The sequence below is a fragment of the Ailuropoda melanoleuca genome, chromosome 1 (assembly GCF_002007445.2).
Source record: "Ailuropoda melanoleuca isolate Jingjing chromosome 1, ASM200744v2, whole genome shotgun sequence".
Lineage (NCBI taxonomy): Eukaryota > Metazoa > Chordata > Mammalia > Carnivora > Ursidae > Ailuropoda > Ailuropoda melanoleuca.
The window spans coordinates 47,302,163-47,328,437 of record NC_048218.1 but is presented as its reverse complement, the minus strand read 5'-3'; the positions used below and the strand labels follow the sequence as shown (position 1 = coordinate 47,328,437).

General features: G+C 36.4%; 1 protein-coding gene across 7 annotated transcripts in view; it reads right to left on the bottom strand.

Annotated features, from left to right (window-relative positions):
• Positions 1–1,804: 1,804 nt before the first annotated feature.
• ZPLD1 (zona pellucida like domain containing 1) overlaps positions 1,805–26,275 on the bottom strand; it is a 265,892-nt gene continuing 241,421 nt past the window's right edge. For 6 of the 7 annotated variants that reach the window (XM_034657659.1, XM_034657665.1, XM_034657669.1 and 3 more), the window contains 6 exons: positions 23,232–23,329; positions 21,812–21,892; positions 11,708–11,879; positions 10,345–10,453; positions 4,767–4,796; positions 1,805–4,339 (listed from right to left, as the gene is read on the bottom strand). In XM_034657659.1, coding sequence (XP_034513550.1) covers positions 4,164–4,339; positions 4,767–4,796; positions 10,345–10,453; positions 11,708–11,879; positions 21,812–21,892; positions 23,232–23,329 — 666 coding nt within the window. In that variant the 3' untranslated portion in view covers positions 1,805–4,163. The remainder of the gene's footprint in view (positions 4,340–4,766; positions 4,797–10,344; positions 10,454–11,707; positions 11,880–21,811; positions 21,893–23,231; positions 23,330–26,275) is intronic. The other variant, XM_034657689.1, reaches the window with a different exon arrangement.

The following is a 26,275-nucleotide window of genomic DNA, read 5'->3' as shown; positions in this document are numbered from 1 at the left end:
CAACTGTCACTGCTGATGTCATCACTCACTATGCTCCAGGGCCAGCCCTGCAGAATGTGGGCCCATCAGTCATTTGATGCCAAGTCTCCTTCTCCCCTGTTTCTCCTGAAGCTGTAGGATAATTTGGCATGACGTTGGAGCTCATCACTGCCCACCTACTCATGGCCCTATCTTTCTCTATTTGGTCCATGTTGTTAGCTAACATAAAAGAGGACCCTCTGCTCAAAAGTCCCTACCTTTAGACATTTAGTGTTTCAAAATCATTGCAATCATAGACTGCCAAATTTTGTAACATTTTTATTAATTCATTCCCTTACTGTTACCGGATTGATTGGGACTTTTGGTTTTCAGAAGTGTGAGACATATGGAAGGTGTGTTTGCAAGTTTACCAGCTGTGATGTTCATTTTGTAGCAACTTGACTAGATCACAGGTCACCAGACATTTGGTCAAACATTATTCTGGGTATGTCTGTGAGGTGTTTCTGGATGACACTAACATTTGAATAAATTAGTAAATCAGATTGCCCTACCTAATGTGGGTAGACCCCATTTAGTCATCTGAAAGTTTGGATAGATCAAAAGGGCTGAATATCCGGTGACTAGGAGAGAATTATTTCCATCTGACTGCTTTTCAACCTGGGACACTGGTTTATTCCTGTCTTTGGAATTGAACGGAAATGATAGCTTTTTCTGGTTCCTAAACCTGCTAGCTTTCAGACTGGAAGTACACCATCAGCTTTCCTGGATCTCGGACCTTTGCCCCAGGCTAGAGCTCCCCTGGGCCTGCTGACTGCAGGTCTTGAGACTTGTTGGCCTCCATAATTATGTAAGCGAATTCCTTATAACAAGCCTCTTTATATACAGGACATATATCCCATTAGTTCTTTTTTCCTGGAGAACCCTAATACAACAGGTAGTCCTGGCATTTGTTTTGTTTACTATCCAAGTACATTCTTTTTCCAAATTACAAATTTGGATTGTTTTATATTAAATGTCTCCCCACTTGTAAATAATTGAGGAACCTCATTCTCAAAAGCAATTGATCTGTGATCGACTTGCTTTTTCCCTTATAAATATGGAATGAAAGCCAATGTGTGCTAGCCTAATAGCCTCCACAGTCATAATAGAAGGCTCTCCAACCTGTTATAATCCTCTCCTGCCAAGTGCTCAGGAATTCCTTCAAATTATGCCTCATCTCTGTTCCCAAGCAAGTCTCTCCCATGGACTACTTCTCTTGCTCTTTTCTCACTTCTAGAAGTTTACTACCTTACATTTTCCACAGCTGACAATGTCCCTTCATGAACCATCATTTCTGTGATGCTCCCAGAGCTACGTGCCAGCACGTGAAGACCAAGAGTAGTATTCATTTCTGTAAGATTAGGTTCTCCCTGAGTCAGGAAAAGCTTTTTTCCTCAACTCTGTGTCACTTCCAAAACAAGGGATGACAGCCGGACCCTGGGAACTGTCATGAGAGCCTGTGAAACTCTAGGCAGAGGCTGAGCTCCTTGTCTTTCCAGTTCTGACTTTCCCCTCAAAGTTTTAAAAATTATAGACTCAGTATTAGTCAGTGCTCAAACTCAAGGTAAAGTACACTTCTTTACCATCAGCTAATCTCCTGAATATGCCTCCTGACACAGAGCTGGAACCAGGAAGCTCAATATGGAGAGAACAAGCTTCATCTAGCTTCAGACGTCACTGCTCTTCCCTGTTGCATTAAGGAGCCTATTTTAAGGAGGAAGAGAATGTTGAGAATAGGAAGGAGAAATATCTTTAAAAAAAAAGGTGACTATTTTAAAGATATTCATTTACAATTATTTTATTAAACAATCATCTTTTACATGTCATCAGACCTTACCCCTGAAGTACAAAACAAAAACAAAAACAATGGTTTGAGGTATTAAAACTGAAGGAACATTTGCACATATTTTGTAAGGCTTTCACACTATAGTAACCAAAATATTCAGTGCAACTAAATACTACATATAACTGCAGGTTGATGAGAACAAAGCTGTATAAAACAAACCCGGTTTGTCTCATTATAGCTCTGATTCTCCCATTTACGGTGACAGGGTAGCAAAAAAAATAATGTGAGATGTAAGTTGCTTGCAAAATGATGTGTCCATTATTCAGTTTTAAAAAGTGGTATATAGAATGTAAAAGGTCAACACTTGAAAAAGTAGCCATCCCCAAAGCACAAAATCAAACTGACCAACTGGTTTCCATGATAAAGTGTATTCACAGGACTTAATCTTCAGATTAATGGCAATTCACTTAAAGTATCTGAAATAGATTTACTAGAGTATTTTAACACTATCCATGTACATATAAGGTCACATAAGTAGCATGCATGGTCCATACTTTTTTTTTTCTGTAGAATTTTTCCCTATAAAGTAGAAAATAAATTTTTAATACAGATAAAGTTCAGAATGGTCACTTCAAAGGGATTTTGAAGTAACACAGGGAAGAGGAGGTTGGCTTTTTAAGTGTTATACTTTTTAATATTGAATAAATTATCCAAAGACTTTCCAGATCCCACTTCACTTTGACCAGATCTAAACCTTGAAAGAGAAAGTTGAGGCAATCATATAGATAATTATTATAATATAAACACTTTCTTCTGATCTGCTCAGGCAAATTGGAGAAAAGGTATTTTTTGATTTGATGATTGATTTCATTATTAACCTCAGAGCATAGCTACTTCATTTGAAACAAATTTAAAATTGCATAGTGATTTGCATATAGTATAGTAAATTAGGTTCTGAATAATGGGTCACAAATATTGAATAGAAATTAGTCTCTACAGCAGTTGTTACAGGTAACATAGCACTTACAGTAGCCACACATGCTAGGTTTTGATGTTTGTCACTGAATTGTTCTATTCAGTTGTGTAGATAGGCTGAACAAAGGGAAGCTTGTTTTTTGTTTTTTGGGATTTTTTTGTAAGAACATAAGCTGCTTAAAACTGGGCTTTTAAAATTTCTTTGTAAAACTGATAAAGGACCACATACTTCTTGCAGTTTACTTTATAGGAAAATGCTGTTTCTTCCATGGCAAAAATGACACTTTCAAGAATACACCTTAAAAAGTAGGGTTCCTCCAGATTCTTTGCTTACCCAGCATCAGAAATTTGTGGGAAAAAGACATTTTTTCATAGAGACTCCAATAATGTTCTGCGAAACATTCCTGTTTCCTCTTTGTCATAGGAAAAAAAAAAAGGAAACTAGGTTATTAAAAATCCCCATGGGAACACGACACATATGTGTGGGGACAAGGTTCTTTCCTACAGCTATGGTTTGTTTTCCCACGTAATGGCTCCTGAATGAAGAACTAGCTTTGCAGTTGCCTCACTGCCGGATGCACAGCTCCAAAAGCAGCTGAGTTGTTTACCTGGGAGCAGAGTCAACATGTGCTGATGATGCTCTCACTTGAGCCAGGAGAAAACTGATCACAGCCATTCCTATCCAAATGAATAATGATCTAGGGTCACTTAGTATCCTTTTGAGGTCAACGACTATTTTTACTGTTTGCTACACAAGTAGATGCTCCAGGTTAAGGTACCTTTCCCAAGAGTTTGTTGTTTTGTTTCGTTTTGTTTTTAATGAATGTCATCAGACATGGAAATCAGCCAAAAACCCAGGTCATTGAATAAGTAATTAAATCTCAGGTGTCCAAACTGGCCAGTCCAATTAAAACATATCCCCAAGCTGGAATTATCTGGAATAAAACAAAAAAGTAACTTTCATTTTAGAACCACATACACAAATCTAAATGCCATCACATTGGGTTTTAATGCTTAGGGGGAAAATTGCAACAAATGTATTTTTTTCTATGCCCATCTTTTATCTCTATAACAACAAATAATCAAAAGAAAATTGAAATAAAATGAAATATGACTGATCCTGTAAGATCTAAGTCCTGAATATTGTTTGCTTATTATCATGATACCCATTGGTGCCATACAAATAGGGCTGACCACATACATAAGTGACAAGAACAATATCATCAAAATTCTTTCACTATCATCATGCTAATGAGCTACACTGTGAAATCTATCAAACCTACAAATATCAAATGCTGGCTGGCATTCAATTTGGATGAAACACTGACCAGTCACCCAGGTATGGCCAGTGAATCCCTCTCCCAAGAGGAGGGACCTGTTACAATCAGTCAAAGACTGGGTTTCTTATGCCATTCAACACCAAATTGGTGGGTGCCTTCCTATGTAGAAGGGCCAGTGAGCAGAGGAGAAGGGAAAAGCTCATGACTCCCAGAATGACCATTCCTGATATCAGTGCACTGGTGACGGCGTTCAGCTGGAAAGGAGGTTCATTTGGAGAACCTGCAAGCAATAAAATACACACAGTAGAAAGGTCCAATATCAGATTTATCTCACCTTATCCCAATTTATACCTGCGAAACATCTGTCATTAGTGTCTTGTAAAGTAACAGCATGAGACTGATTCATGCTGTAATCTATTTGACTATTATTCAGTCCAATAACGAAAGGATTATGTGGTTTAGAGGTCTGGTATCCCCTTGGCTGCCAGTAAAAAAAAAAAAAATCGTCTATAAAATGCTATAAAAATTGACCACCAGGTCACATGTGAGTTCAGAAGTCCTCAGTGAACTGTTATGTAAAATATAACAAACTTGTAAAACCAGAACTCATCATATTTACTTGTTTAGAGTTTTGCAACTGATCATCAAAAAATACTTAAAATTTTAAAAATCACACTTTAATTTTCAATATATGTTCATTATCTTACCAAGCTGTGAATTGTTGGTTGGAGTCTCATCTGGGAGAGAAAAGAAAAAGAAAAGCGATATTATATTTCTAAATATTTCCTTATGTTTATCATAATTCTGTGATTACTTTTTACCTGCATGTGGCCTCACCTTCACTCACAAGCTCCATGGGTAAGGGAGGCATGAAAATCTTCCTAAACCATTCTGTTTTCCCATTTTCTGTTCCATGTGTCTGAGATTTTATTATCTATCCATTCTGCAAGCCCACACCCTGCCAGTGCCCTGGGCATACAAATATAATCGCAAAATATAAAACATTCTTTCCTGCCAACCTTGCTTTGTCATTATCTCTTTAGTCAGGTTAGTGGGGGCAGTAATTATTAACAGCTATTACATTTTTTATAGCCCGATAACCTGCCATTTGTTATTTTGTTTTAGAGAAGTATTCATTATTTAGTGCCACTCTATTTTAAGTGTTGCCACTTTGCCCATCATAATCTGCAAAAACATCATTTTAAGTTCCAAAAAGATAAATTCATACTTAGTAACTAAATGAAAGGAAAACATGACTCCTAATCTTGAGTTGTAGGGTTTTTTGCATCTGTTAAGATTTAAGCTGTCGATTTTTTACTTGTCCCTGGCAAACATAATAATAGATGCAATGAATGCATTCACCTGGTTTCCCAACTCGTGTTACCCATTTAGTGATTGTATAGCCATTAACCCCCGATCTTGTACAATGAGTGGATTTCATTTTTGTTCTTAAATATGTGGGTGTATATGTGTCTTTGAGTGTCCATTATCTGAACCATAAAATGTGTGCAGTTAGCTGTTTTGATTTGGGAGTATAAATATTATTACAATTAACATGTGTGTAATGCCATACAGTTTACAAAGTGCTGCTTCGTATGTCATCACATTTTGTCCTCATAACAGCCATATGTTTTGACATTATTGCTACCCCCATTTTACAGATGAAGAAACTTCCATCTGTCACAGCCTCCATGATGAAGTAAACATGTTTAAATAAAAGCTCAGTTTCAGAATCCTTTTTCTAAAATAATATAAACAAGCCGAGTATGGAAAATATTTTTAGTTATAAAGATGAACATCTCGAGCTATGAAACCCCAGGATCAGTATTTGAAACAATTGATTGGGAGAACCGGGTGTGATATTTATAAGCCATCTGATGCCATTTCTTTTAAGACATATGAGTCTTGGCAGAAATGATGATTCTACTGTTTGAGCCTGAACTACAATGCCCCAAATTAATAGAGTGCTCATTTAGAGTATTCTTTAGAATGGTGCAGTACACCACTATAGGACAAAAANTTAGAGTATTCTTTAGAATGGTGCAGTACCACTATAGGACAAAAAAAAGAAAAGCACAAATTTTCATTATAAGACAAGCTTAGGAAAACCCTCACCTCCAACCAATACTATTTTATGAAGACACATGTTTCTCATGGAAATGGATGGAATGAAAAGGAACTGTGATCAATTCTTCCAAAAGATTTCCAAGATAAGCTACCTCACTGGAACATGGAGGAGAATATACAATGCTCTAAAATTCCTCTTTCAAAGTTATTCTTTGTTTACAATCACACTTATTTGCTTTTATTTATTTATTTATTTAGACTAGAAAACTCCTTCCTCCGTGTCCCAAATTAGGTGAAAGTGCTAGGACGGGCTGCCTGCACTATTTTTTGCATCCTGAAGTTAATTAAAGAAGTCAGAATATTCCCTTCTCTCCCACATTATCACCAGGACTTCTGTAAAACCACTACCCCAGGCGTCACTCACGAGGATGGGGCTATGGACACAGGAGGCAGACTGTCAAATGAGCCATACCAGCTGCAGGTTCCAGGGCTCTGAAAATCTGCAAGTGTCCTACCTCTCGCAGATGGCTAAGATCAAAGCGTGTTCTATTTGAATATTATTCGGAATTGCATAAAGGTAGAGAGAATCACTTTATCTAGTTGCTATTTCCAGTTTTTTTCAATTTCCAGTATCCTGCAATTTGGTCTAGCCCCAAAGGGGAGGTGGACATTTGCTAGGAGATTTTTTTTTCACCACACACTCTGTTTTTTTCTCTTACACATATTCGGTCTTACCATGCACATATATGCTAAAAGAAACCTTCTGGAATTAGAACAGATTGGAATACTAAACTTGGTGGACTCTTCAAAAAGCATGCAGCTAGCTGAGGACCCACAGGAGGAAAGTGATGGCAGCAATACCATGGCTGTTGGAAAGCCAGAAGCAGCAGATAAATTCTTTTTCTCTGCTTTTCTCTCATATAAGTAGCAGAAATAAATGGAAAAAGTAAACATTAACACAAAGATATATACAGAATAAATATTTTTTCCTTTCATGGCACAAGCAAACTATTTTTTTAACCTTCAATTACCTACCTATATGGTAAAATGGACCACATATTTCAAACTCAGAACTTCTAATATTTTTTTTAGAGAGGGAGGGAGAAGGGACTGAAGGACAGGCAGAGAGAGAACTTTTTAAAAAGATTTATTTATTTTATTTGAAAGAGAGAGCAGGGGGAGGGGCAGAGGGAGAGGGAGAGAATCATCAAGAGGACTCCCCACTGAGTGCAGAGTCTGACTCAGGGCTCGATCACAGGACCCGAAGATCATGATCTGAGCCAAAATCAAGTGTTGGAAGCTCAACCAACTGAGCCACCCAGGTGCTCAAGAGAGAGAGTATCTTAAGCAGGCTCCACACCCAGCGCAGAGCTGACCCGGGGCTCGATCTCACAGCCCTGAGGTCATGACCAGAGCTGAAATCAAGAGTTGGAAGCCCAACTGACTGAGCCACTCAGGCACCCTGAGGATTTCCAAACTTTTTACTCTCCATTGTGTTATGTTTGTTAACAATCTATGCCCACTTTTGAACACTAAGATTCCTGAGAGCAAAGACTATGGCCTGTTCTCTAGTGTATTTCCAGCTCCTAGCAGAGTGCCTGTCCCACATGGAGATTTGAATGAATTATTAACTCCCCATAAAACTCTATGACATGGGTTGAATAGCTTGGCTTGGACTTCCCCATCAGAATTTATGTAATAAAACAATTAGGTACTATTGTTTTCCAGTACTTGCAATTGTGAATTTCCACAATTGTACCCCATGATAAGCATTTCCATACTGAATAGCTTTAGCATGCAGGAGTGTAAAATAAGAACACTTCAGGAATTTTGAGGATTTGAAACTTCCGAGATGTGAATATTTTCCTAAATCAACCAACAAAAGGGTTTACAGTGTGAGGTAAAATAACCAGAATGTCTTTGATTTCATTAAAACAAAACAAAAGTACTGAGCTTTAACAACTTATTAAACTTGACCTAAGTCAGATGTCTAGGGAATAGGAGTGGTTCCTATTCCAAGTACCGGAGAGCTCTGAAGAGAGCAAACTGAGACTGAAATTGGACTTGTCTATCTAAAATCAGCCATAGGACCTGAAGAGATAAATTCTAGCTGACCTAAGGTAAAAATAAAGTGAAACTGAGAAAAGAAGGTAGCCCTGGTCATTGAGCTAGACATTATGTTTACATAAGATTTTCTTGCGGATGGATATGGCTTGATTTCTGAGTTCTGTATTTATGTAGAATTTAAAATAATAATTTTTAAATTATGATACTGTAGTATCATAATATGAGCATTGTTATATATGGCCGTCTACACAGTGAGGTCAACATGATTGCCCAGAAATGAGCACCATCCTATGGCTATTTATCAAAATTATAAAAAATAAATCCAGAGAGGAATGAAAGGCATCTGGAAGTTTTGAACACAATTCTTTGGGAACTTTGCCGGTGAGGAGACCGAGGTTACTAAGACAACACTGCTGTGCTGGAAAATGAAGGTTATCCTTGAGGTGAAAATAGGTTAAAATTGGAAAGGAGGAAATTCAGGCATGACATCAGAGGCATTGTGATCAAGGCATTAGCTGTCTGAGGTTCGAGCACAGATATTTGGGGCGAGTGAATATGGTGTAGGTGAAACTTACAAACCTGCATGGCTGTCTGGCCATGGTAGAATTAGAAACTTCGACTTGGTTAATCTTCCTTTGGGATTTGGTGATCTTAAAAATGTTGGTCTTTGTAAAAACTTATCTTACACTAACAAATTAATTAAAATGTGTAATATCTAAATTTGATTTGGCCCAGGTGAGAAGGAAGCAAGGAGGCTAATAAGGAGGAAAAGCCACCTACTCAACATGGGAGAGAGATGCCACTTTTCTCTTATACAAAACTGATTCTAGATATGCTCCCATAGAAATAAAAATATTATTAAGAATTGGGCCTTTCACAAACCACAAGCCAGTCATTTTCAAACCATTCAAAACACATAGCAAACCTCACGGAGTGTAGACTAAGTTTTTAAAAACACATTAGTTTGTTTTTAAATAATGCTGTGTCTACACAAACACAGAGGAGTGAATAATTCAAGCAATTGTCTAAACTTTTTAGGCCAAAACCATTTTTTGCTTAATTACCTATTTCAGGCAAAACTTTCTTTTCACTGTGGAATAGGAGGCATGGGACAAAAAGTAAAGATAATCTAACAGAAACATAATAATAGCCTTATGGCTAAGATAAAACTGAGGAAAAAAATTATTAGAATATGACCCAAACCAGAATTCTGTTTTTAAGACAAATTTAGAGCTATAGAGTAAGAATCTTAAAGGCTACTTCTTCAAACCCCTCGTTTTAAAATTGAGGAAATATTCGCCCCAGAGGTGACATAAACTCCCAGGTCATGCAGCTTGTTTAGACAAAAGCTGGAGGTAGAACCGGTTTTTCTGGCTAAAGTTTGTGTTGTTTACCCTGCATGTCTGTTTTATCCAGTTGATTCTGAATGTCTCTGAGTTCACACTGATATAAAGCAATATCCCTCTGGAGAGTGTGTGTGCATGTACATGCATGCGCAAATATTTGTATATACAAGAATCTATTGTATATACAGCTGTGTCTATTAGATTCATGACTGTGGTTGAGGGCACTGGAAGGGATTGGATGTAATAGTCAAGATCCTGGGAAGAAACAAATGGTACTCAAGAGGGCATTTTAAGAAAAGGTTAATAGGACTGTTTATAAAGATACAGGGAATTCACAAGAGAAAGTCAAGTTCCCTGGGTTATGGGACAGTTTCCCGTTCTGTGGAGAAAGTTGTCTGGGAGGAACTCGGTGGAATCACTTCCATCCTCTGAGAGCACCACCTACCGGCTAAACCCAACCAAACACTGGATGGTAAAGCGGGGGCGGGTGCAGTTCATACAGGCCTGTCTTCAGTGGCAGAGAGCAGGGCAGGGAAAAGGAAGAGTGAAGCTGTCCAGCACGGGTGTGTGTGTGTGTGTGTGTGTGTGTGCTCTTGTGCACACAATATTGCAAAAACAATATTGCCCTTTGTGTGAAAGCTGAGTAAACAGGAAACTGCTGTGAAATTAAAGTTGCTTAGCAGTTTATCTTGTTTCACAGTTAATTAGTGCTGTTTAGAAACCACTTTGAGTTCTCCTTAGAAGCCAAGTAATAAGCCATTTTGGAACAATCTATTACTACACACAAAAGGAGGAACGTTCCTACCACTCCGAGTAATGATGGGACCGGCAGAGAGGATGGCGTTTCCGGACGTGCTCTGGGGGCTCCAAGTGGTCCTCCTCCCTGCATCTCTCCTTTCTCGGTGGCCGCAAATCTGAGGTGTTAATGAAAACAAATGAAGTTCCACACCGGCACAAAATTGGTTCTTTATGGCCATTTGGAAAGCAGATTCTTTTGGAAGAGATACCACATGTTTAATTTTATTCATTTACTTCTGTGCCTTTATTTAATTACTTTGCATCTAACTGCTACAGTGCTTCTTATTCTGGCTCGGGCCACATTTCTTATTTCCTCCGGTTATAATTGTGCTTTGCCTCATTAATTTACATAGCTCAGTGGTTCTCCTGAAAAAGAGCTGTGTTTATCAAACTTTTCTACTTTTATTTCTCTCAAGCCTTTAATAAATCTTTTCCTGAAATGTTGGTGAGTGCAGAGTCAAGGTAATGTGGCTCGCCATTTAACCCCATCTGATAGAGCTAGTTAGGACTAAAGTAATCAATTGTCATGAAGAAATGCATGGATTTGAGCATAAATAAAAACATATTAAAGCTATTTCAAATTTTAAAATGTGCCTTCATTTTTCTCAGGTTAATATTGATGTGACCTAAGGGGGCCTATCAGAAATAGATATCTTTTTTATTCACTAGTAAATGGATCAGTATTTTAATGATGGCTGTATGCAGTTCAGATCCACACCTATTTTATAACTTCTAACTTGTAATCCAAGGGATTCCTGGGCCATCAGTCCCAAATTTACCTTTCTCATGCCAGCCCTGCCCCCTCCCTAGGTTTTCCAATCATCTTCTACCCTGTCCCATCACCTTACTGAAAGTCTGGTAGTTCCCTGGTGACTCTGTCTTACATGTCTGTGAATTTGGTCAACCTGGCATGGGGTGTCTCTCACACTCTTGATTTTGTCCCTTTAGGGTTCATCCATCTTCAAAGTCACACCCCAAGTTTCACGTCTTCCATCAAACCTCCCAATCTCTCTCGTTCTAGCTCTCTCACAATGACGAATACTGCCAATTACTACAACCCATACATGTGTCTGCCTTTGTACCATAACATTTTTGTCATCTTTTCTTCCATGACTGTCTCATGGTCTTCAAAGATCAGCTAAATGAGTTCAGACCTTATGTACACATGTCTGTATTCTCAGTAATATGCTTGGCACAAAGCAGGCATTCAATAGATCTTTACTGCATGAATAAATAAATAAACCCAACTTCAAACTGTTTGGCCTGATTGATGCATATCCACTTTCTATATAAAAATTAGTTCCTAACACTGGACACCCTTTCAGCTTAGATCAATTTGACAATTTAAAATAAAGTTGCTAAAAACATACAGGCATAAGGAAGGGGCAGTCATCAGCTCTGCAGAGCTTGGTAACACAGTGCAGGAAGACGGTGGACATTTTCTGATTCTTGTGTTTCACAAATCGGAACACTTCAAAGGAAAACCGGCCCTGTTGGCTTCTGCCATTTTCAATGACGGTGGTCTGAGGATCCTTGTCACAGCTACATTTTAGGGAATGTGAAAACAGGATGTTACTGGAGATTACCAGCCCACTGGAAATTGTAAACTAATTTCTGTAGTATTAAAAGCTAACAAAATCATACCATGTTACAGATGTTTAATAAAAGCATAAGCTAACTCCACAAATATGACAAGAGTGACCTAGATCGTAAAGTTTAAACAGATCAATTTCTGATTATAATAGTACCATCAAATTTCAGAGGGATTATACTTTCATAAGGTTCAAAAATCCAAACAGTATAAAATATATGTAGTGAAAAGTCTCCCTCCCATGATTGCCCTTGTCCACACCATTCAACATCCACATGCAAATCTCCAGAGATTGACCTCACTTGCTACTGCATCCCCAGGGTATGTGTGTGTGTGTGTGTGTATATATGTATACATGTGTATATATTTATATAGACAGCTTCTATATATAGAGAGAGAAGCTGAAGCAATGAATTCTTATTGTTTCCTCCTCTTAAAAAAAGTAGCGCACTATCTACATTGTTTGTTATCTTGCCTTTTTAAAAATTTAGCAAGGTGTTTTAGGGATCTTTCCATATGAATGTTTAGCAAGCCGCCTCACTCTTTTTGCTCACTGTATAGAATTCCATCACCCACATGCACCAGCGTTTACTTAATCAGGTCCTTATTTACATACCTTTGCATTGTTTTGAATCTTCTGCTTTTTACAAAGTAATAATGAATAGCCTTATAATACATTATTTTGAACATGTGCAGAATTATCTGTACAATATATCTGTAGAATCATTTAATCGATTTTGCCACATTGCCCTCTGTAAATATTGTTACATTTTGTACTCCCCCTGTAACATAAGAAAAAAATCCTTATTTCCCCCAGAGCTACACCAGAAAGTGTATGGGGAAAAAATTTGGATTGTTCACTATTGGGCAGGAAAAAAAAGCTGTCACCATATAATTTTAATTTGCATTTTTGTCAGTGGAAATGACTATGTGCATCTTTTCATATACTTTAGAGCTATCTGCATTTCTTTATCTGGAAATTGTTTGTGTCCTTTGCCCAAATTTCTATTTTGTTGTTGGCTTTTTCTTTCTGATTCCTACAAGTTCTTTATGTCCCAGGAACACTAGTTCCTTGTTTGTTATATACGTTGCAAATTGTTTTGCTTTGTTGCTTAGCTTTGGACATTTCTTGCGTGTGCTTGTGTGTCTGTGCTCATACATACACAGGAGCTTTATATTTATGTTAAATTTTCAATATTTTATTGTATGGCTTTTAGTAAGTCATATCTTGTTTCATTGTGCTTTACTTTATTGAGCTTGCAGAGATTGTGGTTGTCACAAATTGAAGGCTGGTGGCAACCCTGCCTCTAGCAAGTCTAGTGGCACCATTTTTCCAACAGCATTTGTTCATTTCCTGTCTCTGTGTAACATCTTGATAATTCTCACCGTATTTCAAACTTTTTCATTATTATTATATTTGTTACAGTGATCTGTGATCAGTGATCTTTAATGTTACTATTGTAATTTGCCCCCTCAACTATGCCTCCATAAGACAGTGATTTTAACTGATAAATGTGTGTTCTGACTGTTCCACCGACCAGATGTTCCCCCATCTCTCTCCCCCACCTCAGGCCTCTCTATTCCCTGAGATGCAATATTATTGAAATCAGGCCATTCAATAGCCCTACAATGGCCTCTAATTGTTCAAGTGAAAAGAAAACTCACAAATCTCTCATTTTAAATCAAAAGCTAGAAATGATTAAGCTTAGTGAGGAAGGCATGTTGAAAGCTGAGACAGGCTGAGAACGAGGCCCCTGTGCCAAACAGTTAGACAAGTTATGAAGGCAAAGGAAAACTTCTTGAAGGAAATGAAAAGTGCTACTCCAGTGGACACATGAATGATAAGAAAATAAAACAACCTTAAGAAAGTTTTAGCGGTCTGGAGAGCAGATCAAACTAGCCACAAGCTTCCCTTGAGCCAAAAGCTAACCCAGAACAAAGCCCTAATCTGTTCAATTCTATGAAAGCTGAGGGAGGTGAGGAAGCTGCAGAAGAAAAGTTTGAAACTGACAGAGGTTGGTTCATGAGTTAAAGAAGGAAGCCATCTCCATAACCTCAAAGTAGAAGGTGAAGCAGCAAGTGCTGACATAGAAGCTGCGGCAAACCACCCAGCAAGTTCACACAACGTCCATTCTGCAGCCCCAGGACCAAGGAGAAATTTTGACTTCAAGTCTTAATTATTTAAGAAATACATTTTGTAAGGCTATAGGTGCCATAGACAGTGATTCTTTTGACAGATCTGGGCAAAGTCAAAATGGTGGAAAGGATTCACCATTCCAGATGCCATTAAGAAGGTCAAAATATCAAAGGACTGGACTTCAGAAGAAGTTGATTCCAACCCTCACAGATGACTTGGAGGGGTTCAAGACTTCTATGGAGGAAGTAACTGCAGATGTGGTGAAACTAGCAAGAGAACTCGAAATTAGATGTGGAGCCTGAAGCTGTGACTTAATTACTGCAATCCCATGATAAAACTTACTAACACCTGAGGAGCTAGAATCTACTCCCGGTGAAGATGCTATGATGATTACTGAAATGACAACAAAGGATTTTATATAAACTGAGTTGTTAAAACAGCAGGGTTTGAGATGATGGACTCCAGTTTTCAAAGAAGTTCTACTGTGGGTGACGTGGGTAAAATCAAATAGCACTGCATACTACAGAGAAATCATTTGTGAAAGGAACAGTCAACCAATGTGGCAAACTTCACTGTTGTCTTATTTTAAGAAATGGCCACAGCCGTCCAGCCTTCAGCAACCACAGACTGGTCAGTCAGCAGCCATCAATACTGATGCAAGACCTTCCACCAGAAAACAGATGACAACTCACTGAAAGCTCAGATGATGGTTAGGCTTTTTTAGCAATAAAGTATATTTTAATGAAGGTATGTACGTTGTTTTTTAGGTACGATGATATTGCACATTTAATAGACTCCAGTATAGTATACTATAGTATACTGTATACTATATATATACTGTATACTATAGTATAGTTCCAGTGGTCTGGAACCAAACCCACAATATCTCCAAGGTATGTCTGTATTTAGACCCAAGATAGATCATTGTTACTCCAAAGGTTTAAAAATATTTCTTTTTTTTAAAGATTTTTTACTTATTTATTTGACAGAGAGACAGCCNAGACCCAAGATAGATCATTGTTACTCCAAAGGTTTAAAAATATTTCTTTTTTTTAAAGATTTTTTACTTAATTATTTGACAGAGAGACAGCCAACGAGAGAGGGGACACAAGCAGGAGGAGTGGGAGAGGAAGAAGCAGTCTCCCAGCGGAGGAGCCAAATGCAGGGCTCGATTCCAGGACCCTGAGCTGAAGGCAGACGTGTAATGACTAAGCCACCCAGGCACCCCTTAAAAATATTTCTTAGGTTAATATGGTTTCTTCTGCCACTTTTAAAGCTGTATTTTTTGCATTCAAATTAATAATCTATGTAAAATTTATTACTGTTTATTAAAGGAACTATAGATCCAGGACAATATTTTCATCATGGATATACACTGTCCAACACTATTTTTTTAAAATCCCTGTTTATCCTACTGATTTGTGATATCATAGTCTATCATATCATAAATACCCACATGTTTTAGATCTATTTCTCAAGTCACTATTCTAATTTTTGTCTATGTGGCTTATCTTGCATAATATCACATTCCTTTAATAATTTAAGAACTATTATTAAGTATAATATCTTGGAGGGCCATTTCCTGTTTTGGGATATTTTGTGGATCTGTTAATCCCTTTTCTTGATTAGGTTAACTTGTGATTCTCTATTTGTTTTTTCAAAGAACTTTATTTATTGCAAAATTTTGGTTCTTATTTCCCATTCTGACCCAAGTATTATTTAAGTGTTTTAAACTTCTAAGTAGTGGTGACTTTCTGTTTTCATATTGTTAAGCATTGCCAGCTATTAATATATAGCTCCCTGACTATGTCATTCAGATCTTCTATGCCCTTACTTAATTGTTGGCTACCAGATCTGAGTTTCCTTAGAGAGGGGAATTAAAGTCTCCAATTTTTATTATATTTCTGACTATATCCTTTTATAGTTCTCCTTGTTTTCACTTGATGAAACCTTTGATTTCATCCAGGACATCCTTTCTTTATGTTGATGTAAGTCTTCTTTCAATTTAGGAAAGTATTCCTGGAATGTATTTTTAATTACTTGTTCTATTCTATTATTTTGGATTCTGTGTGGGGAAGTGGGAATTCCAATTATGTATATTAGACATGTATTGGATTCCCTTGGCCTAACTTTTATTTCTAATTCTTCTACTCTAATCCTTTTTATCTTTTCCTTTATATTTGTTTCTTTTTATTTGCATCCTCCTTGTTTTGTTTTTTTCTGTCCCATACTGTGCTTTCTGCTGTGTCTGTTCTCCCTGGAGCACCTAATTGTGTCTTCTTCCTGTTTTACAGAAATGTTTCTGTAACACAGTTTTTTCCTATTCCATCTTAAATTCTTCCAGTTCCCCTTTGTCATTCTTGTAGCCTTCCCTTTTACCGTCCTATCCTTTCCTACCTGAGTTCTTATAATTCTATCACCATCACTACGATTTTTTTTTAAAGATTATTTGAGAGAAAGAGAGCACACAAGCGGCAGAAAGGGACAGAGGGAGAGAGAAAGAGAGAAAGAGAAAATCTCAAGCAGACTCCCTGCTGAGTGTGAAGAACAAAGCAGGGCTCCATCCCATGACCCTGAGATCATGACCTGATCTCAAAATCAAGAGTTAGATGCTTAACCAGTAGACTGAGCCACCTAGGCACAACGCCATCACTACAATTTTTTAAGAGAACTTCATTTAGATATTAGAATAATCTTCCTAATAAAATTTCATCTTTTCAAAGTGTTATATAAATGGAATCATGCAGTATGTAACCTTTTGGGATTTGATTTGTTTTATTCAGTGTAATTATCTAGAAAGACATCTGTTATGTGTATCAGAAATCCATTCTTTTTTATTTAGGAGTAGTATTTCATTCCATGGCTATACCATAGTTAAATTATTTATCTACTGAAGAATATCCATTTCTTTCCAGTTTTTGCCTATTACAAATAAAGTTGTCATTAATATTTGTACATGTTTTTTGTGTGTTTCTTATATAAACCTCATAATCACTGATAAAATGTCCAGGAATGCAATTGCTTGATTGTAGGGTAGTTGTATATTTAGTTTTCTTATTTATTATTGTATTTTTAAGTACTAAATTTTCCATTTGTTTCTTCTTTATGTCTTCCATTTCTCTTCAGAGACTTCCCATTTCATTGTTAAGGCTTTCTATTTTTCCATTTGTTATAAGCATGTTTGCTATTGCCTGTTAAAACTTTTTATGATGACTGCTTTAAAATCTTTTTTTAGATAATTCTAAACTCCCTGTCACATTTATTTTTGTCCTTTTCCCATTAATTTTGAGATCTTCCTAATTGTTATGACAAATGATTTTTACTGAACCTAGGACATTTGGACCATTGTTTTATGAGACTCAGGATCTTATATAAACCTTGTATTTAGCTAGCTTCCTTTGCCAACACTTCATCAGGGAAGAAGGGATGCTGTATCATTACTGCCAAATAGGAGTAGAATTCCAGACTCCCTCTGGCCTTTCTTGACACCCAAGGAGTGGGGATCTTGTTAATGCTGGGTAGGGTGGGAGTTTCTACTCCCCATAAGGCACCCACTAATGTCTCCATCTCCCTGACTAGCTTGGTAGGAGTGGCCTCCAACAACACCCAAGACTATGGTCTTATTATTGCAGGGTAGTAGTAAATGCCTGACTCTTCACTGGGACTCCTTTGACATCAATCCAGTGGGGCATATAAGGGTATTTCATTATTGTCAGGTGAGAGTAGAAGTACAGAATCCCCACTCAGCCTTCCCTGAAATCATCCCATAGGGGAGATACCTTGTTAGACAGAGAAAGGTGGAAATTTGGCTGTCCACTCAGTCTCTGTTGGACTGGGTGGGGATGAAGCCACAGTTTACTTTGTGATGGTAGACTAGAGTAGTACAATTACTGTGTAAGTTTTCTGTCTTACTAGGCTGCTCCTTTCCTAGTCTTTTGGCTTGAAAGGACAGGCTTTATCCTCATTCATTCATTCATCCATTTGGACAGATTTATCACCCATTCATTCATTTATATCTGTGCCCACTGATATTTCTGAGTTACTAACTTCTTCAGCTCTAAGTCTGGGATATATGAAACAAAAAGAAAACCCAGGGAACTCACCACAATACCATTCATCAGGTCTCAAAGTCCCTAGCTGGTTGAACCTTATCTCCATCTTTTTGAGTATTTTTGTATTTATTTCGTATATAATATTCAGGGATTTTTTTTGTACTTAGCAGGAGGAATAGGCAAAACTCTATCTACTCAATCTTCCCAGGAATTTTTCATGTCATTTATTTTTATTAGAAAGAAGGATATCAATTTTTCTTTTTTCTTACTTGTTTACTTCCCTTCTTCTTCCTTCCCTTTCTTTCTATTCCTTTCCTTGCCTTTGTCTCTTCTTTTCAACCTTTTACCGTGCCTCCTTGTTCTTTCTCTCCTTCTCTTCTTGTCCTTCTCTACTCTGTTTTCCCATTTCACTTTTTTTTTTACCTTTTTTACCTCCTTCACTCATTTCTCTCACCCCCAAGTCTCTGTGTCTGGCAACCACTAATCTGTTCTTTATATCTATGGTATCTATGAGGGTTTTTTTCCCCCATATGATATTCATTCACAATTTCTTTATCCATTCATCTATCAATGGACACTTAGGTTGTTTCCATGTTTTGGCTATTGTAAATAATGCTGCAATGAACATGGAGGAGCATATATCTTTTTGAGTTAGTGTTTTCATTTTCTCGCATAATTACCCAGTAGTGGAATTGCTGGATTAAATGGTAATTCTATTTTAAACCTTTTGAGGAACTCCATTGTGTTTTCCATGGTGGCTGTACCAATTTATATTCCCACCAACAGAGCACAAAGGTTCCCGTAGCCATTCTAACAGGTGTGAAGTAATATCTCTATTACAGTATTGGTTTGCATTTCCTTGGTGATCAATGGTGTTGAACATCTTTTGAGGGACCAGTTGGCCATCTCTATGTCTTCTTTGGAAAATATTTATTCATATCTTCTGCCCATTTTTCAATGATTTTTTTTTTTTTGCTGTTGAGTTATAGGTGTTCGTTATATATTTTATTTTTTAAAGATGTATTTATTTATTTGAGGGGGGAGGGGCAGAGGAAGACAGAGAGAGAGAATCTCAGGCAGACTCCCCACTGAGCACAGAGCCCAATGCGAGGTTCAATGTCACGACCCTGAGATCATGGCCTGAGCTGAAATAGAGAATTGGACTCTTAACCAAGTGAGTCACCCAGGTGTTTCTTTATATGTTTTAGATATTAGCCTCTCATCAGATATATGTTTTGTAAATATTTTCTCCTATTCAGTAGATTGCCTTTTCATTTTGTTGATGATTTCCTTTGCTGTGCAGAATATTTTAGCTTGATATAATCCCATTTAATTTTGCTTTTGTTGCTTTATGGTTATTTTTTAATAAAAAAATTAATCTTGCAATGTTTAATTGCAAATCTTATCTGTTTCATAGCAACCTTTTCCAGTGAGTTTAATTTATCTTTAAATGTTTTTTCTCAGCTATTTTTTACATTTTTCACATAGTACATTGGAACATAGTAAGCAGTATCTTCTTGGCTTACCATTCACATTTGAAAGAGTTGGATTTCCCTAGACCTGTCATTTTCTGAGGACTCTTTGGGCAATGTGGAACAGTAATGACCTTCCTCGAGGATTTCCTCAACTCAAAGCTCTCCCACCTTTGTTTTACAGGGACAGACAAATTTCCATTGAATGTGCCATGATGGTGTAGTTGAGTTTTCCCTATCTCTCTGAACCTAAAGATGTTAAAGAGTTCTACTATCAGTTCCACGTTCCTCAGCTTCATTCACGAACCTTCCACCAAGGAAGGCCCTCGTCTTCCCAGGTGAATCCTTCACTTTTTAGAAGGTGTACTTTTCCTGGCACTTTCTGAGATCTGCTACTTCTGAGGTTCTGGTCATTCTCTATCCTTTCATTTTCCACATTCTCCAGGGCTGTTGGCTTGTTGGGTTTCAGCCCTGTTCCTAGCAACTCCCACTCAGCGTTGTGCTCTCTCCTTCTGGGTGTGCATCTCTCCTGGCTGCTTCTGAAATCTGCCACTACCAGGACCCCTCAGCATTGACTTTTCTCCCCTGCTTCTCCTGCTACCTCTCCCCACACTGCTTCCTGCAGGCCTTCCTCTGCACCATTTGCTGTTGATTTTAATTATTTTTAACAACAAGAACACATATTTGGGGATTTCTCAGTATTCTTTTTCACCTACTTTCACTGATACTGACATTTGAGAAACTCATTTAGTTACTCATTTCACTCTCTATAGTTCTAATAAGGACACCAAAGAGATTCAGCCCTAAACCATAGTCATACTAGAAGTCTGATGATCATATTCCAGATTATCAGTATGTGATCATTATAGAAATTTTGGAAAATAAGAACAAAGTCAAAACAAAATGATTCACCATGCACAAACCCTACCATGCATAAATAACCACTGTCAGCCTGTTGATGTATTTCCTTACGGTCTTTTCTATCATGTATTATACAAATGAGGTTCATTGTACATACAATTTCATATGCTGATTCTTTCACTTCATATTTCAAGTCATTTAAAGAATCACATATTCCCAAGGATAAAAATACCAAGGAGACAGAAAGGTAGAAGATCAAATAGAACCAATCTTTCTTTTCTTGTTTTATAAATAATTTTATATAATTTAGTGCCTGTGTGAACTCCCAAATTACTAGTTCTCCATAATTCACCTAGCCATTTCCACACTACTGAACATCCAGTTTGCTCCCAAGTTTTACTATTTTAAATATCACTGATAGGCCAGGAAATCATAAATATTTTAGAATATGCTTCCAAATTTGTGGATGTAGCATCAAAGAATATGGAATCTTTTAAAATTTTTGATACATTATAACATTTTTTTCCCAAAAATGTTGCCCAAATTAACACTTCCAGCAATAGGATATAAGAGTGTCAGTTTAACCTAGCCTCTGACCATCATCTTAACCTTGATTATCCAATAAAACGTATTCTTTCGGGTTCCCATCATATTGCTCCCATCATGTGTCAATAAACAGCAGTGATCTGAGCCAACTGCATTTTATAAGCATGATTAGAAGCCATTGCTTGACTCTCAAGTCGGCTCTGCTGTCAGATAAAAATGCTGAAAGGAAACCAGGATGATTGAATGTTTTTATGATCAATGTCCCCTTTCCCCAAATGTAGATTACATTCACTCCATCATTGTCTATTGGGGAATGAAGTTGAAGTTATTGGCTCTGATAAAAAAGGAGTAGTAGGCTATATCATACTTTCATATTAAATACTGATAAATGAAGAAAAGCATTTTGGGGTCTAAATTATCTAGACCATTACTTTAATTTTACTCTCCCTGACATACGATGAGACTGCCTAGCTGCGAATAAATAGTACCTCCCACTGCCTTTCTCTGATTGCCAATAATATCCTAACCATGCTTTTTCTAAGACAGTGAAATATTCCCATATGTCCTAAACATGAATAAAACATCTTTGATGGACCTAACTTACTTGCAATTCTCATTCAACAATAGCTTTATCAGCATTTTGTGTTGAAAACTTTTCTCAACTTTAATACTTCCAGCTTTGTAAGGACTAAAAGCTCACAATGTAGGAGTTTAAATTTAAAAGCTATAGAAGTGCCATACAATTTGTTTATCTAATTTGGAGTTTTCATTTCAACTACCTGCAATTGGTACTTTGCTATCAATATAAGACTTACCTAAGGAAGAGATCATATCGAATATCATCGTTTGGGTTCCCTGATGGGGTTGTGTAGCAATAATCCATTAGGACATTCCATCTGTAGAAAGAGGTAAGCATAATCCAGAGTCAGAATCTTTTGGGTATTAGTTACTAATCCAAGGGCAATAAACATTGACAAATGTTTTAGCCCCAGCAGATAGGACTATATTTTTATTAGTTATTTCAGAAGTTTCTTGTTTTAAAATGTTCTCTTAAGCTCAAGGTGTTTAAAAATCTGAAACAAATTGCCATTCTACGTCAAGTGGGGTTAAGGCTAATATCACTCACACACAAAAATTATGTACAAGACAGCTTTTCAAAGTCTGAAGAAACAAAATTCAAAAGTGAGCTATGGAGATGTTTCTATGTTCACTATGAACAACAGCCTTTTGTTTCCAGAAGTTACTATCTCTAACAAATGACAGAAGATATTATCATATCACATACAGCAAGGAGTTTGTGCATAAATTATACACTGAAAATTATGCCAGAATCAGTGGTGGTGAGAGTGGGAGTCTATGATAGATACTGTTTAAGGTAAAAGAAAACCATGAGGCAAATACACAGCCTTCCTCCACAAGATTTATACATTATTTCATTCCAACTCTGGTGTTATAAAAATGTCTAGTCTATGGGAAGTAAATGCCAATAATATTTTTAAATCCTGTATTTGATCTGATAATTTTAAAGAATCATATATATCCAAGAATAGCAATACTAAGAAGAAAGAAAAGGAGAAGGAAAAGAAGAACTAAATTTCCAGGGTATACTGGAGAATACTCTTCAGGATGCAAAGTTTATGTAATAATATGTGATTGGATCTTTATAATAATATTGGATTGGGTCTTCAGCTTTTGAATTCCCTTTCAATTTTGATCATCCTGGATTATCTAAAACATGATCGTATGAAACTTGATCAAATGAAACTTGATCGATTTGGGGTTTCTTACAGAGATGTTTCTGAGGATCATTTCATATAATTTTGGCCCAGATCATTATGGGAAGAGTTCTCTTGTTTTTTAATAAATTTGTATTGAATGGTAACATACACATAGAAAAGCACACAGATCATCAGTGTTCACAAAATGACTGCATCTGATTCATCATCTTTCAGATGAAAGACTAGAACATTGTGGTATCCCAGAACATCTGCCCATTCCTCTTCCAGTAATTCTCCCTCCTTCTTTATGGGAAGACTTGTTATTTTCCAATTAATGACACAAAATAAGTGTCACCCCTTAATCTTTGTAATTTGTTATTTCTATTTATTAGCATTCCTAAATGGTGTGGCAATGACAGTATTTTTTAAATTAAAAATGAATGAGCTAACTTTATGATTCATGAGGCTTTATGTGGTCAAAACGTTTTAACCAGCAGAAAAAAGAGTTTGAAAATACCTGCCATCCAGATTAGTGGCTTGTACTGCTGCAAATACTTTGGTTTTCAAAGGTAATCCTATACTCGGGATAATTAACTGCTGACTGTAGGTTGAATCCTAATAGTGAAAAAAATGAGCAATTAATCTGTCATTGTCCTCCAAACAGCACATTTACCACTTAAAACAATAATGTCATATTAAAAATGGGGCAAATCAACATAAATATAGAGAATCAACCCCAGAAAGGACCTACTTAATTGTCTAGTTTCTCAGCAGAACTGTTCTTAAACTATATCCAAGTAACAAATTCATTTCCATCCATAAATCTTTTTCTTTCCAAAGCTTATCATATATAATTGTTAATGTTCTGTGTATTTAAATTCCATTCAATGGTTAATAGTCAGCGGTTAATACTTAATTTGTTTAATAATCAATTGTCAATATAGAGTTTATTTAAATTAATACTTCATTTATATAAGTTACATCCACTTCAGTTTAAGCCCTTTGCCATTGGAGTTGTAGGTCTTTATGCTCTCGATAATCTCTCATTTGCCCAAAATCACTTCTCTGGTAATTTGAAGGTACCACAATGTATTTGAAAACCAAAAAAGAGACCAACATGTCCTCTAAGTTGCCAAAATTCATGCCACAGAGTTCCTTCACTGAATTCCTTGGCAGTTACTTATAGAAGCGTGTCTCAAGATTTCACTTCTACCTTTTTACCCTTATTTTATCACAATTCTCAAGAGCTTATTTATATTTCTCCCCAATTTACAGTATTTAAGCAATAGGTTAGAGATTGAGAAGTGACAGCTTTAATTTGATAATAAAGAAAAAACAGAAAAAAATGTAGGATGCAAAAAAAAGAAGAAAAGAACTTCTAAAAATGCTGTCAAATCATTTAGCATGCAAGCAAATTGTTTCCCCCAAATTTAGTAATCCTGAAGATAGTGATATTTTGCAGCAAAGGAAAAATGTTAATGTTCATTATGGAATTTCAAAGACATCAAGCAAAGGCAAAATACAGAGCATATTCTGCTTAAGAAGGCCAGGAAAGAAAGCAACAGATTTTGAATTTTCGAAATTAGAAATTTTTAAAATTATGGTTTGGACACTTTACTTTTGAAAAAGTTGCACTAGTATGGAACATTTCATTCCCAACTAAAGTCAGATAAATGAGAGATTATATGCTGTACTTATTTTCTATATTTCTGTGATAAATGATAATAGCTCCTCCAGCCATTTCTAATAGGTAGTATTTTTATTTATCCTTCTGGCTCCCTTTGCAAACTTCTCCAAGTATTCCACACTTCATTAAATACACAGATCTCATACTTGCATCAGTAGGGCATCAGCAAGAACCAGAAAAATGTTTACTTTTTTATAAGTATCATACTGCTAAGTCATTTGCGAATGATGTGACTCAGCTGTGCTTTAATCATGAATCATCACATTTTTCCTCCTAAAATTGCTTCTAAAGGTATTTCTTACTTTGTTTTGTGTAGTTGCTTTTTTATTTTTGTTAGCACAATATTGTCCCTAAAGTCAATTATATTTATGTTAAATTTTTTCTTCAACTTTTAAGAAACATTCATAATTACTATAGTACTATTTTGGATTTACTCTTTCTGTATTTGCTCGGAAGACACTAATATTTAGGTTACAATTCAAATTCGCAAAGTCATCTTCACTTTCCATTTCCACAGGGGAGAAAACTGATACATTTATATTACACAAAAATAAGGCCACAGTTCAACTTGAAATAATCCACATATATGGAAATCGCATAGTCAATAAAAGTCATCCTTTTTTATAAATAAAATTTTCCTGAGAATATTTACTGACTCCCAGAATACATAAATATAAACAATTGCATGAATCCAAACTAGGTACAACTTTTTCTTTCCAAAGAATGAGGGTAATAAGTATATGACTTTTCATCATTCCTATGGGTTAAAAATCAAAAACTCTGCATGTGCAATAGGAAGATATGGCCACTAGTGGTTATAAAATAATACTTATTTAGAAATGCTGCAATGAAATTACATATGGACAGCTAAATGTTAGTGTTCCAAACAAATAATAGATATGATTTTGGATCAATTAGTGAAAGGAAACCAATTTTCTTTCTAGTGTAAATTACTAGGTTTTTTTTCCCTGTTATTACAATAGAATTGACTGTATTCCCTAGGCTGTACTTTTCACCTTTGTGACTTATTTATTTTAAAACTGGAAACTTACATAAATTACTAGTTTGGTAATATCCTTTATTTCGTCAAAATATTACATCCATGCCATGTTAAAAAATTACTTGGGGGCAGTGAGAATCTTCTATATGATATAGTAATGATGGATGCAAGTCATCAACATTTGTCAAAATCCACAAAATATTCATGAAGAGTGAAACCAAATATAAACTATGGACTTCAGTTAATCTATCAATATGGGTTCATCAATTGTAACAAATATACCCCAAAATTCAAGGTGTAAATAATAGAGGAAATTGTGTATAGGCACAGAGGGTCTGTGGGAACTCTGTATTTTCAGATCAGTTTTTCTGTAAAACTAAAACTGCTCTTAAAAATTGTCTGTTAATTAAAAATATACTTTGTGGAGAAATGGTTAAATTTCATTAAATGACTGTTTAGTAAATAACTTTTAAAATTCAATTTATTTTTTTAATTCCAACCATCAATGACACCTTTATTGCAAACTGATTAAAAATGAGATGTATTTATTCTATTTTCTGAATTATATTTTTTAAAAAATTTTATTTATTTATTTGAAAGAGAGAGAGATAGCAAGAGAGAGCACGAATGGTGGGCGTGGGGGGGGGCGCAGAGGGAGAGGGAGAAGCAGGCTCCCCACTGAACAGGGAGCCTAATGCTAGGCTGGATCCCAGGACCACAGGATCATGACCTGGGCTGTAGGCAGATGCTTAACCAACTGAGCCACCCAAGCGTCCCATGAATTATATTTTTACAACCTGTTCCCATCAGAGCTCTTAGGATGTTGAGTCTTACCAAATAAAAAGCATGAGACATCAAAAAAAAAAAAAAAAAA